This window comes from Arachis ipaensis, chromosome B06 (assembly GCF_000816755.2).
Source record: "Arachis ipaensis cultivar K30076 chromosome B06, Araip1.1, whole genome shotgun sequence".
NCBI classification, from domain to species: domain Eukaryota; kingdom Viridiplantae; phylum Streptophyta; class Magnoliopsida; order Fabales; family Fabaceae; genus Arachis; species Arachis ipaensis.
In genome coordinates, this window is record NC_029790.2 from 125,783,354 (window position 1) to 125,796,263 (window position 12,910).

At 35.2% G+C, this 12,910-nt stretch overlaps 1 protein-coding gene across 2 annotated transcripts in view; it reads right to left on the bottom strand.

Moving 5' to 3' along the window:
- The window catches only part of LOC107605277, a 7,482-nt gene continuing 1,821 nt past the window's right edge, over window positions 7,250-12,910 (bottom strand). The window contains exons 1-7 of one of the 2 annotated variants that reach the window (XM_016307101.2): window positions 12,458-12,882; window positions 10,249-10,357; window positions 9,814-10,158; window positions 9,536-9,582; window positions 9,125-9,187; window positions 8,866-8,998; window positions 7,250-7,719 (exon numbers count right to left, since the gene is read on the bottom strand). In XM_016307101.2, the coding sequence (XP_016162587.1) occupies window positions 7,703-7,719; window positions 8,866-8,998; window positions 9,125-9,187; window positions 9,536-9,582; window positions 9,814-10,158; window positions 10,249-10,327 (684 nt within the window). In that variant the 5' untranslated portion in view covers window positions 10,328-10,357; window positions 12,458-12,882 and the 3' untranslated portion in view covers window positions 7,250-7,702. Of the gene's footprint in view, window positions 7,720-8,865; window positions 8,999-9,124; window positions 9,188-9,535; window positions 9,583-9,813; window positions 10,159-10,248; window positions 10,358-12,457; window positions 12,883-12,910 lie in introns of those variants that run through there. The other variant, XM_016307102.2, reaches the window with a different exon arrangement.

Genomic DNA, 12,910 nt, shown 5'->3' on the forward strand with positions numbered 1-12,910 from the left:
CCGCTATTTCTGGCGTTGTCACTGCCTTCCTCTTCTTCTGACGAGCATCTCTCTCCTCTATCTTCTCTCTTTTGCTATGCTCTCTCTCTTTCGCTCTCTCTCTCTCGTCTTCGATTATGCTCGAATCCTCTCCCCCTCTCCTTTGTCTTCTTCCAACGATGGCAGTAGTAATAGTGATTCCGATCGAACAGGTGTCTAAATTCAAATCGATCCAAATTAAACCCGTTTATCCAATCCAAACTAAAATTGATTAAAACTGCATTAATTTGAGTTTAATTGGATTCTATATTTGGCAAACCGCATGGATTGAATCAGATTTCAGATCTACCTTTTAAAATTGATTCAATCCAATTCAAATCACACAATGTGATATAATATGTTCAATTTGTTATACATTTTTATCTTATTCATGTATTATTATTATTGAGGTAAATACCAAATTGATATTCGAAAGATTTTGGTGCTGACAAAATGGTACCTGACTTTTGTTATTAACAAAATGGTCCCCAAAAAATTTTAAAATTTGACCAGTATGTCTCCGAACTCACCGGAGCACATCTCTAGTAAGCACAATGCTAACGTGGCCATTGTATTTTAGTGACCTGGCAAACCATCTCCAAACCCTAATTCCTCCCTCCCAACACACTCTCCCTCCCTCCCCATCGCAGCCCCTCTTCCATCAGACAGGATTTCCATGAAGTTCATTTCATTGTTTACAATGACTCAAAGTCCATGCGCAATTTTCCCATCATCACTTGGAAGTTTAAGCCACTAGTCCCATACCTTAAAACACTAGTTCTACCTATTCCACCTAGTGTCTCTCTTGAGGATGCTGCTAGTCTTTCTGAGGGAGGGCTGCGATGGGAAGGAGAGGGACAGAGAGTGTGCGTTGGGGAGGGAGAGATTAGGGTTTGGAGTGGTTTGACAGGTCACCAAAATACAGTAGCCACGTTAGTATTGTATTTGTCGAAGATTTGTTCCGGCGAGCTGGGGACACATTTATCAAATTTTAAAATTTTTTAAGAACTATTTTGTCAATAACAACAATTAAGGTATTAAAAGTAAAGAGAGAGAGAATTGCATTTGTTTATTGATACTGTACGTCCATTGTCTCATACCTCACTATTTATAGAGGTAAAGCATGGAATATTTCAAACTTTATTTAATGTTAATTTGGCTTGGGAGCAACACTTCTTCACAGGGAAAAACAGCGCCCATAAATGGTCATCCACATTCCACATTTTTAAACTTATCACAACACTCTCCATTGGATGACCATTTAGGATTATTGCCTCATTAAAACCTTACTAAAGGAAAACCCTGTGGGAAAAACCTTAGTGAAGGAAAAAGAGTACAATATCCTTTGTGATGGGGACTGCCTCATTAAAAACCTTGTCAAGAAAAACCCAATGAAAAAAAAACCTGACCAAGGAAAAAAGAGTACAGTCTCCCCCTCTTGCCGACATCATTTAATGTCTTGAAATCGGCGCATCCCAATCTCATGTACCAATTTTTCAAAGGAGGATTTTGAGAGTGACTTTGTAAATAAATCTGCCAGATTGTCACTTGAGCGGATTTTTTGGACATCAATTGTCCCTTGATTTTGAAGATCATGAGTGAAGAAGAATTTGGGAGAAATATGCTTTGTTCTATCACCTTTGATGTATCCACCCTTAAGTTGAGCAATGCATGCTGTATTATCTTCAAACATGACAGTTGGAGCTATCTTATGATCAATTAGTCCACATGATGATAGAATATATTGAATCAGACTCCTCAGCCAAAAACACTCGCGATTAGCTTCATGAATCGTAAGTATTTCAGCATGATTAGAGGATGTTGCAGCAATCGTCTGTTTCGTGGACCTCCAAGATATAGCTGTACCACCATATGTGAACAGGTATCCTGTTTGAGATCTCCCTTTATGTGGATCAGACAAGTATTTGGCATCTGCATAGCCAACTAGGTTTGACTTGGATCCATAGGGATAAAATAATCCTATATCAACCGTTCCATGAAGATATCGGAAGATTTGTTTGACTCCACTCCAATGTCTTCTGGTTGGAGAGGAACTATATCTTGCTAGTAAATTCACCGCGAATGATATGTCAGGTCGCGTATTATTAGCAAGATACATTAGCGCTCCAATTGCACTAAGATATGGTATTTCAGGACCAAGGATATCTTCATTCTCTTCTTTAGGACAAAATTGATCACTTTTCACATCCAAAGATCTTACGATCATTGGAGTACTTAATGGACGTGACTTATCCATATAAAATCTCTTCAAGATCTTCTCTGTGTATGTTGTTTGATGAATAAAGATCCCATTTTGTATATGCTCGATCTGCAGGCCGAGAAAAAATTTAGTCCTTCCAAGATCTTTCATCTCAAACTCTTCTTTTAGAGTTTTTATAATTGTTGGAATCTCTTCAGGAGTTCCAATGATATTTAAATCATCAACGTACACAGCAATTATAATGAATCCAGATGCAGTTTTCTTTATGAAAACACATGGGCAGATATCATCATTCTTAAATCCGTTTTTGGCTAGATACTCAGTAAGACGATTGTACCACATTCGTCCAGATTGCTTTAGACCATATAAAGATCTTTGCAATTTGACTGAGTATAACCCTTGCGAATATTCATTGGATGGTTTAGATATCCTTAGTCCTTCAGGAACTTTCATATAGATATCCCGATCTAATGAGCCGTATAAATAGGCTGTTTTCACATCCATTAAATGCATATGCAGTTTATGAGATGCAGATAAACTGACCAAATAACGCAATGTTATCGCATCCACTACAGGGGAATACGTTTCTTCATAATCTATACCTGGCCTCTGAGAAAAACCTTGTGATACAAGTCGAGCTTTGTAGCGTACAACTTCATTTTTCTCATTTCGTTTTCTCACAAATACTTATCGGCATCCAACAGGTTTTACATCTTCTGGTGTAAGGATTACAGGTCCAAAGACTTCACGTTTTGCAAGTGAGTCTAATTCAGCCTTCATGGCTTCTTTCCATTTTGGCCAATCATTCCTTTGTCGACATTCTTCGACTGATCTTGGCTCAAGATCCTTACTTTCATGCATGATATTTAATGCCACATTATATGCAAATATTTCATTGACAATTGTCTTATTTCGGTTCCATTTCTTTCCTGTAAAGACATAATTTATCGAGATCTCTTCATTTTCATAATTTTCAGGTACCTGAACGTCTTCTGGCGTTAACACTATATCAGAATTTTGGACAACTGAAGGTGTCTCTACTATGTCTTTTTCAACAGAAATATTATTTACCTCTTTTCTCTTTCGAGGATTTTTGTCTTTGGAACCGATAGGCCTGCCACGCTTCTGGCGTGTATTTGCTTCGGTGGCAATTTGTCCAACTGGGACATCAATTCGAATTGGAGCATTTTTCGCTGGTACATACGACTTGGTTATCCTCTTTGTATCGGAAAATGCATCAGGCAATTCATTTGCTATTCTTTGCAAATGTATGATCTTTTGAACTTCTAGTTCACATTGCCCTGATCGAGGATCTAAATGCATCAATGATGATGCATTCCAATTAAGTTCCTTTTCAGGAAGCTTATTCTCTCCCCCTAATGTTGAAAATTTTGATTCATCAAAATGACAATCCGCAAACCGGGCTTTAAACATATCCCCAATTTGTATCTCAAGATACTTCACTATAGAGGGAGAATCATATCCAACATATATCCCCAATTTCCTTTGGGGTCCCATTTTGGTGCGATTAGGTGGTGCAATGGGAACATATATCGCACACCCAAATATTCTTAAATGGAAAACATTTGGCTGCTGGCCAAAAGCTAATTGCATAGGAGAGAATTGATGGTAACTCGTTGGCCTCAAACGAATAAGTGCTGCAGCATGTAAAACAGCATGCTCCCAAACCGAGGTTGGGAGATTTGTTCTCATAAGTAAGGGTCTAGCAATTAATTGGAGGCGTTTAATAAGTGATTCTGCTAACCCATTTTGTGTGTGAACATAAGCTACTGGATGTTCAACACTTATTCCATTAGCCATACAATAAGCATCAAAAGCTTGGGAAGTAAATTCACCAGCATTATCAAGACGAATTGCTTTGATTGAATTTTCTGGAAATTGTGCTTTTAATCGAATAATTTGAGCCAGTAATCTCGCAAACGCCAGGTTGCGAGAAGATAATAAGCACACATGTGACCATCTCGAAGATGCGTCTATCATGACCATAAAATATCTAAAAGATCCACATGGTGGATGAATAGGTCCACATATATCACCTTGAATCTTTTCTAGGAATTCAGGGACTCAAATCCAATCTTTACTGATGATGACCTTAAAATCAACTTTCCCTGAGAACATGCAGCACAACAAAATTCACTAGTTTTAAGAATCTTCTGGTTCTTTAGTGAATGTCCATGAGAGTTTTCAATAATTCTCCTCATCATGGTTGTTCCCGGATGACCCAATCTATCATGCCAAGTTATGAATTCATTTGGGTTAGTAAACTTCTAGTTTACAATGGCATGTGATTCAATTGCACTAATCTTGGTATAATACAACCCAGATGAAAGTGAGGATAACTTTTCTAATACTACTTTTTTATTTAAATCATAAGTTGTGATACATAAATACTCATGATTTCCCTCATTTATTGTCTCAACATGATATCCATTTCGGCGAATATCTTTGAAACTCAACAAATTCCTCAGGAACTTGGTAGATAATAGTGCATTATTTATTATAAATTTTGATCCTCCAGAAAACAAAATTATAGCTCTTCTGGAGCCTTCTATCACATTGCCTGAGCCAATGATAGTATTAACACATTCTTCTTTTGGCACAAGATGGGTAAAATATATATCACTTTTGAGAATAGTGTGCGAACTTGCACTATCCGCAAGGCATACATCTTCATTACATATCCTTGCCATTCTCTTCAAAAACAAATAATAATAAAATGAGTAGTATGCACAGTTAAATTGAATACTTGATCGGAGTTATTTTTCTAAGAAATACTGCACATAAAAATAATGTCATATACTAAATTTCTTTTTTAAAACATGACATATTTAATGATTTCAAAATTCATACATTAATATTTTATTATTTATATACATCATATTTGAAACTTAAATACATAGAAAATAAAACTTAACAATAAGTTCTTTACATTATTTATTTACATAGATACTTCACAATCCCACATATTAAACTATTCCATCATTGATCAAATGACCAATATTTCCTTCAGGATCCTCAAAGAAATCAGATACATCATAATGAGTGGTGGAATTTTCAGCATTATTTGAAACAAAATTTGTTTCCTTTCCTTTGTCATCCTTTTTCAAAGATGCCTGGTAAAGATCGACTAGGTGCCTTAGGGTACGACAGGTACGTGGCCAATGGCCCTTTCCACCACAACGAAAACACTTATCCTCTGTTGATTTATTCTGCCCGATATTTCTTTCTTTATCCCACTTCTGGTGAGATCCTTTCTTTTGAATATAATTCTTTTTCCTTCCATAATTTTTCTTGTTATTAAAACCTTGCCTCTTCTGGGGTAATTTGCCGCATTTACTTCAGGAAATGGGGCGGCGCCAGCTGGGCGCGCTTCATGATTTTTCAAGAGCAACTCATTGTTGCGTTCAGCAACAAGAAGGCAAGAAATTAACTCAGAATATTTTTTAAATCATTTTTCTCGATACTGTTGCTGCAAGAGCACATTCGAGGCATGGAAGGTTGAGAAAGTTTTCTCCAACATATCATGATCAGTGATCTTTTTTCCACATAATTTCATTCGTGAGGTGATTCGAAACATTGCAGAATTATATTCATTTATGGATTTAAAATCTTGTAGACGCAAGTGCGTCCATTCATATCGAGCTTGAGAAAATATCACCGTTTTCTGATGATTATACCTTTCTTCAAGGTCTTTCCAAAGATCTGCAGGATCTTTTAATGTGAGATATTCATTTTTCAATCCCTCGTCAAGATGACGACGAAGAAAAATCACGGCTTTGGCTTTATCCTTCTGGAATGCATTATTTTCAGCCTTAATGGTATCTCCAAGATCCATTGAATCAAGATGAATTTCAGCATCTAGTATCCATGATAAATAATTGTTTCCTGATATATCAAGAGCATTGAATTCAAGATGAAAGAGCTTCGACATAATGAAAATTTGTTACCTGAGTCTTCCTAAAAATTTGATCAGAGTCTCGTGCTGATAACGTGTTGTAAAATAAATAAAGATATATTAAATATAAAATAAAAATGTATAAATAGAAGACTCTAGCATTAATATAATTAGTTCAATAATGATTTATATATATATAATAATATTATGTGTTGTAATGTATATATATATATAAAGATAGAAAGAAGTATTAAAAGTAAAGAGAAAGAGAATTGCATTTGTTTATTGTTACTTACGTCCATTGTCTCATACCTCACTATTTATAGAGGTAAAGCATGGAATATTTCAAACTTTATTTAATGTTAATTTAGCTTGGGAGCAACACTTCTTCGTAGGGAAAAACAGCCGCCCGTAAATGGTCATCCACATTCCACATTTTTGAACTTATCACAACAAATACTACAACCCAAACTTTGTTAAACTCTAAAATGATCATTGAAATTGATCGTTTGCACCGAAAAAAATCACCAAGACTTTAATTGCACCATAAAAATCTCTGAAATTAAAAAAATTGCACCATGTGATTCCTATCCCCTCTCTGTCGAGTTACTCATCAAGCTTGACACATATCCTTACGTTGAGTTGGACAAAACGATATTACTTTAGTTTTGATGATAAACATTTGTTGAAATGATGTCATTTAACATAAAACAATTTTTTTAATCTCGAGGATATTTATAATGCAATTGAAATCTCAAAAGCTTTTTCGATGCAAACGACCAAACTCAAAAATTTGGACTTAATCCAAATGCTACATTGCAAACGTCGATAGGCTGAAAAAGGAGAAAGATTTAATGCACAATCAACTTAGGTCTACCTTTTTCTTTTCTTTTTATGGGATTGTATGCCGCTTACCATTATTCTATTGCTTCTGCTATTACTTTCAGATTAAATACTACATGATGGTTTTCATAACAACATAAAACATCTATTAGCAAAAAGAATACACAATTCAAATTATTAAAACTTATAACACGAAAGGGTTAACAAATGTCAATACCCAATGGAATGCACGGAGTCACAGACAAATTGAGTAGCCTGGGAGAAAAATCTAAGCATAGATTTAAAATGAGATTGACCAATACAATCAATCATAGCTATCACTTACATACTCATTTTAAGTAGTCTGTACTACTCTTAACAGAATGAAACCAATCCTAACATACATATTTAGGAGAATAATTCTCATTACTGACTAAATAACTGAACCTCAATGTAAATATGTAATAATCTAACAATTATGCTTCCCCAAGTATAAACCAACACTGAATTTGAAACTATATGGTATAAGCAACTTTGTAGAATGGTCTAGCAACTGAAAACCAATACTTGCATTTCTTCGATCTAATTAGTCAATGGCATTCATCTAAAACTGTAGAACATTGGATGAAAAATGATGAACTAGGGGCCACCAAATTTACATGGCCATCCTCTAAGGAGATGAAGAGGATGGTACTGTCAGTGCGAATAATAGCTTTAGCAGGCATTTAACCTTCTTCTGACTCTGCAGATAATAATAGATATCATAACTAGAGTATTCTGGAAGATTTCAGGATTTTCATTCAGTGTGAAAGAACAAAAACAAAATCAAGGGTTGAAAATACGCAAAGTCGACCCCAAAATTGACAATGCTCAAACTCAGCTTGATAATATTTAGCTCAACTCATGGCTTGACTCATTTGTTATTGAGCTTAATCTTATTATGGAATCTTGATGCACGAGTAAAATTTCAAAGACCATTTTGAACATTAACCCTTAGATATTAATTAAGCTTTTTGGCTACAAGTACATACTTATTTTCAACATATTTAATCTACAAGACACATTATGCAAATAATTGAGATATTATATATTATTATTGATAATATATAATGATATAGGTGATATTATGCCAAGGTCTCAAGGCATCTACATATCTATGTGAACTGATAAATGAATATACAACCCTGCTTATGGAACATAGCAAAGTTAAGTTTGACTCATTTTATAAATGAGCTCAAACTTTTAGCTCAAGCTCAGTAGCTCACGGGATCAAAAACTTAGCTTATAAAGTAACTAACAAATTGAGCTAAAAATAGCTCACATGCTATTAGGAACAAGGTAAATTACCGAAATTGCACCAAAAAATTCATAATGCTATAAAAAATATCCAAATAAGATATGAATGACAAATAAGTCTCAGAAGATTTAAAACGTGACAACATTAACAAAAATATCATATTACTTTTACATATTAAATGAATTTTGTATTTAGCAAACAACTTGTGCATTTTATTTTAAATTCAATCATTCACAAAAAACATTGAAAAAATTCCTTGACAAATCACCAAATTTTAACTATGACAAAGTCTCATTTTTCTAATAATGCTTACAAAAAATCGTATCGAAATCTAATATCTAAAGTATTTTATGAAAAAATATAACTAATATCCGATTAATTTTCTCACTTTTTAAATCTTTTGGAGCTTATTTGTTATCTTTCCAGGTTATTTTTGTTAGCGGCATAAACTTTCGGGTACCATCTTGGTAGTTTATTTTTGAGAAAGTATGCAGATGTTAAAAAAAAGGAGTTGTCGCCTTCTTTCATGCAACAAGGAAACTAAATGAACAAAATATGGCAATAGTTTCAAATTGAACATTTGCTTCGTACCATATATAGCTTCCATGTTATTTTCCTTGTAAACACCAAGAGGTGATCCATGGACAGAGAGAAGCATCTCGCCAGGTTTTGGCAGCCTAAGGGTTTTGGGTGTCATCCCAACAGACAAGCGCTGACTACTCACCTGCAAAAAGCAACAAAGCCAAATCAATCACAGCTGTTTAAAAAATAGCCTCAGCAACGAATACTAGAGTTCATAAAGTCATCCATAAAAAACAGAACGTAAAAAATAAAGGGAGAAAATACGGACATTGGGAGTCTGAAGACCTTCTTGACTTGTGAGAGTCTGAGCTTCACATGGCTCCTCAAAAACCTATGTAACAGACATTCAATCAATTCATATTATCACGATACATTGCAATCACTAATTAGTTGTTATTTGCAAGCTGTTTAAGTTAGTCATAATAGATTTAGCAGCATATGCAAAGAAACTAGTAACAGAGGTAAGTTCTCTTCCATCTGTACATGAAACGATCCTAAATGAATAGCAACATTTCTCATTCAAATCAATTCATCGATGCTTCAGCACATAATGGAAATGAGAATGGAAGTGACCCAATTTTATGTCGCATCAAGTCCTGCGTAAGTGACCCAAATAAGCCAGCTAAGGATGTTACAAAATACAATTAATCAAAGTGCACAGAGAAGATAGAGAACATACAAAGTCCTTAAAATGAAGATTTTCATCACCAAGATATCCTGTTCTCCCTGCCAACAAAGAAGTAAACTAACAGGTATCAACTACAATCTATGCCAAAATGTATAAGAACTATACTATCTATAGTAAAATCGTTCAAAATTGAAGGAACTCAAACAATTTAAGGGGCATAGAACAATAGTATGTTTCGTAACACACATTTCCATTTTTTTTAATTCAATTTAAGAAACTTTAATTCAGATATGAAATGAGTTAAATCAAAAGAGAAAACTAAACACTACCAGTATTGCTGGAGTATTCAAAACCACCAAACTGAGGAACCGAAGCAGGACATTTCGAAGGAAAAGCAATCGAAAGCCTTTGGAACAGAGAAGCGTGCAAATCTCTTCCTACACCACCACAGGTCGTGGACATTCTGCTCCCTCTCTCTTTCCACTTCACATCGAATTTCCCATTCCCTTCATCTTTCACAATTGAGAGATTCGGTAAGGTTTCTTCGAAGACCTGCAGCATTGGCTTCCGGAGCTGTTCCTCACTGAAACACGACCGAACCAAACGAAGTTCCATCAACAATCGCTCGATCTCAACATCACGAACCACCCTAATTGCACTGATTTGACGCTCCACTGTCACAAACACACAGGTAGAGTTTTAATGAAAATAAATAGTGAAAACTTTATGCTGATCAAGAAATTTGTTATTTAATTTTGCTGTACCTTCAATTTCAAGCTCCTTGAATTGAGGTTGCTGCGTTCGGGTTTTAAGTTCCTTCAATTGAGTTGATTGTTTGACCATTTTCTTGGCTCTACGCCTTGGAAATTTTGCCTTCAATATAATAAAAATAATATAGTAAGAAAAAAGGGCTACAAATCTACAATAGACCACAAATAAAGACACAAATATCCTACATGATATAATTTATAACATCCATGTACAACAGTACAAGTCTCCAACATTCATTAAAAATTTTCACCTATAATCATTTTAATCTACATTATTACTTAATAGACCAAAAATTACAACAGGTGGTAGCTTTTTGTCATCTCCTGAAGCAATCACTCAATCTTTCCTCACAACATCCTTCATTATTTTCCCTCCATCTTATGTTATATGTCCATTCCCTTTGTAGCATTTAGCAACATGATACACATATAGAGATATCTTTTAGTCATCACAATATGTTTTTAGATGCCCTTTATATGGATGCATATCTCAACTTTTCTTTCTTCCTTCTTTCTTTCTCTTTTTATTTCTTTTTCTTTTTTTGCTTAACTCATTTTCTTCCTTGACACCTTTTGATTGTAAACTATTAATTTTTTTTAATCCAAAATGGGACCAAAGTGATCCCAGAGATTGTGTTCTTCAACTTCTCAACTTTTTCAATGAATAACAATATTCTGTGTGATCAGATATATTTCAATTAACAAATTAACAGACAATAATAAAAGACAGGAATATGGTTGGTCTAACAAGCAGTCATCAATTGCATAGCCATAAAGGAGTCTCGTTACGTGAATAAAAGATAAATTGAGAATTGCAAACAATCATATGCAAGACACTTATTACATTGTATTTAATGAAGACGGATTAGTGAACCTAAATGGCAAGCAAAACCGAAGCAAACTAAGGCCTTCATCCTTCCATTCGTCTTTAATTAAATTCAAATGACAAGCAAATTAAGGCCCCAGAATGTTAACTAGTTCATTCTTTTATAAAGCAGCAAGGTTTAATCATACACAAGCAAATTAATTCTCTATTTCGGAAGAACACATCACAAATATTAAAAAGCTCTCACTGAATTGAATAAAGTTTAATCACACTGTATTTTCATCTCATAAAGAGGCAAACCCAGAACTAACCTAATAAAAAAGATAGATGAACAAAGAAATTAAAAAATTGAACTAATCCATGTTCTTAACTGATCAAGTCATCAATATTCAATAATCAATTAATCAAAAATCAAAAGATGCACAGAAAAGATGTTGGCGGGGGTTTCCGAGGAATACAAATAACCTCCGGTTTTTTCCAGATTTGGCGAGCATCTGGAATAACTAGTGAATTACAACTTTATTGCACCGCAATTGGTGCATTAGTATTTGCAGCCTTAATGCTTTTTGCTGGTTGGTTTCATTATCACAAAGCTGCTCCAAAATTGGCATGGTTCCAAGATGTAGAATCTATGTTGAATCACCATTTGGCAGGATTACTAGGACTTGGATCTCTTTCTTGGGCCGGGCATCAAGTACATGTATCTTTACCAATTAACCAATTTTTAAATGCTGGAGTAGATCCAAAGGAGATTCCACTTCCTCATGAATTTATCTTGAATCGGGATCTTTTGGCTCAACTTTATCCCAGTTTTGCCGAGGGAGCAACTCCATTTTTCACCTTGAATTGGTCAAAATACGCGGATTTTCTTACTTTTCGTGGAGGATTAGATCCAGTAACTGGCGGTTTATGGCTGACTGATATTGCGCACCATCATTTAGCTATTGCGATTCTTTTCCTGATAGCTGGTCACATGTATAGAACCAACTGGGGGATTGGTCATGGTATAAAAGAGATCTTAGAGGCCCATAAGGGTCCATTTACAGGCCAGGGTCATAAAGGTCTATATGAGATCCTAACAACTTCATGGCATGCTCAATTATCTATTAACTTAGCTATGTTAGGCTCTTTGACTATTGTTGTAGCTCACCATATCCATGTCCATTCTGTTAAGCAAATTCTAGTGCCAAAGTTCTATCATTCCAGAAATGACAAAACAATGATACAAAATACCATAGTTTAAAAATAAATAAATTCAATTCATAGAGGAAGAGAAAAAAAAAACAAATATTTAGATAAAATAAAACAAGAGACACAAATTTAGGTTCCAGAATTAGAAATAACAACAAATAGAACATGAAGAAGGAGAACGCATACCTAATTTTCTGAAGGGAGGAGATATTCGTTGCAGTGCTGGCAGCAGAGTTTGCAGGCGGCGGCGGAGGCTGCTGGTGGATAGAACAGTGGCGGTGTGCGTAGAGAAAGCAAAAGGTTGGAGAGAGAGTACAGAGGTAGCGGTCGAAAGTGGGCGAGTAGAGAGAACAGCAGCAGCGGAGAGAGGAGAGGAGCTCAAAGGTTGCAGCCTCGGTGGAGAGACATCACATAGCAACAGCAACAGCAGCTGTGTACAATGAAGAGATCGGAGGGATGCTGGAGAAAGAAGTGGCTGCCGTTCTGGTATATGACAGAGCGGGAGACTGAGGGGTTGTGGAAGAAGAAGATTGGGGATTTGAAAGTAGTGGGTATTGTTGGGTAAGCAAAGAGAAAATGCGATGTGATAGTCGTTGGGGTATTTTTGGGGGTTTCTCCCTCATGTATTAATTTAAAATC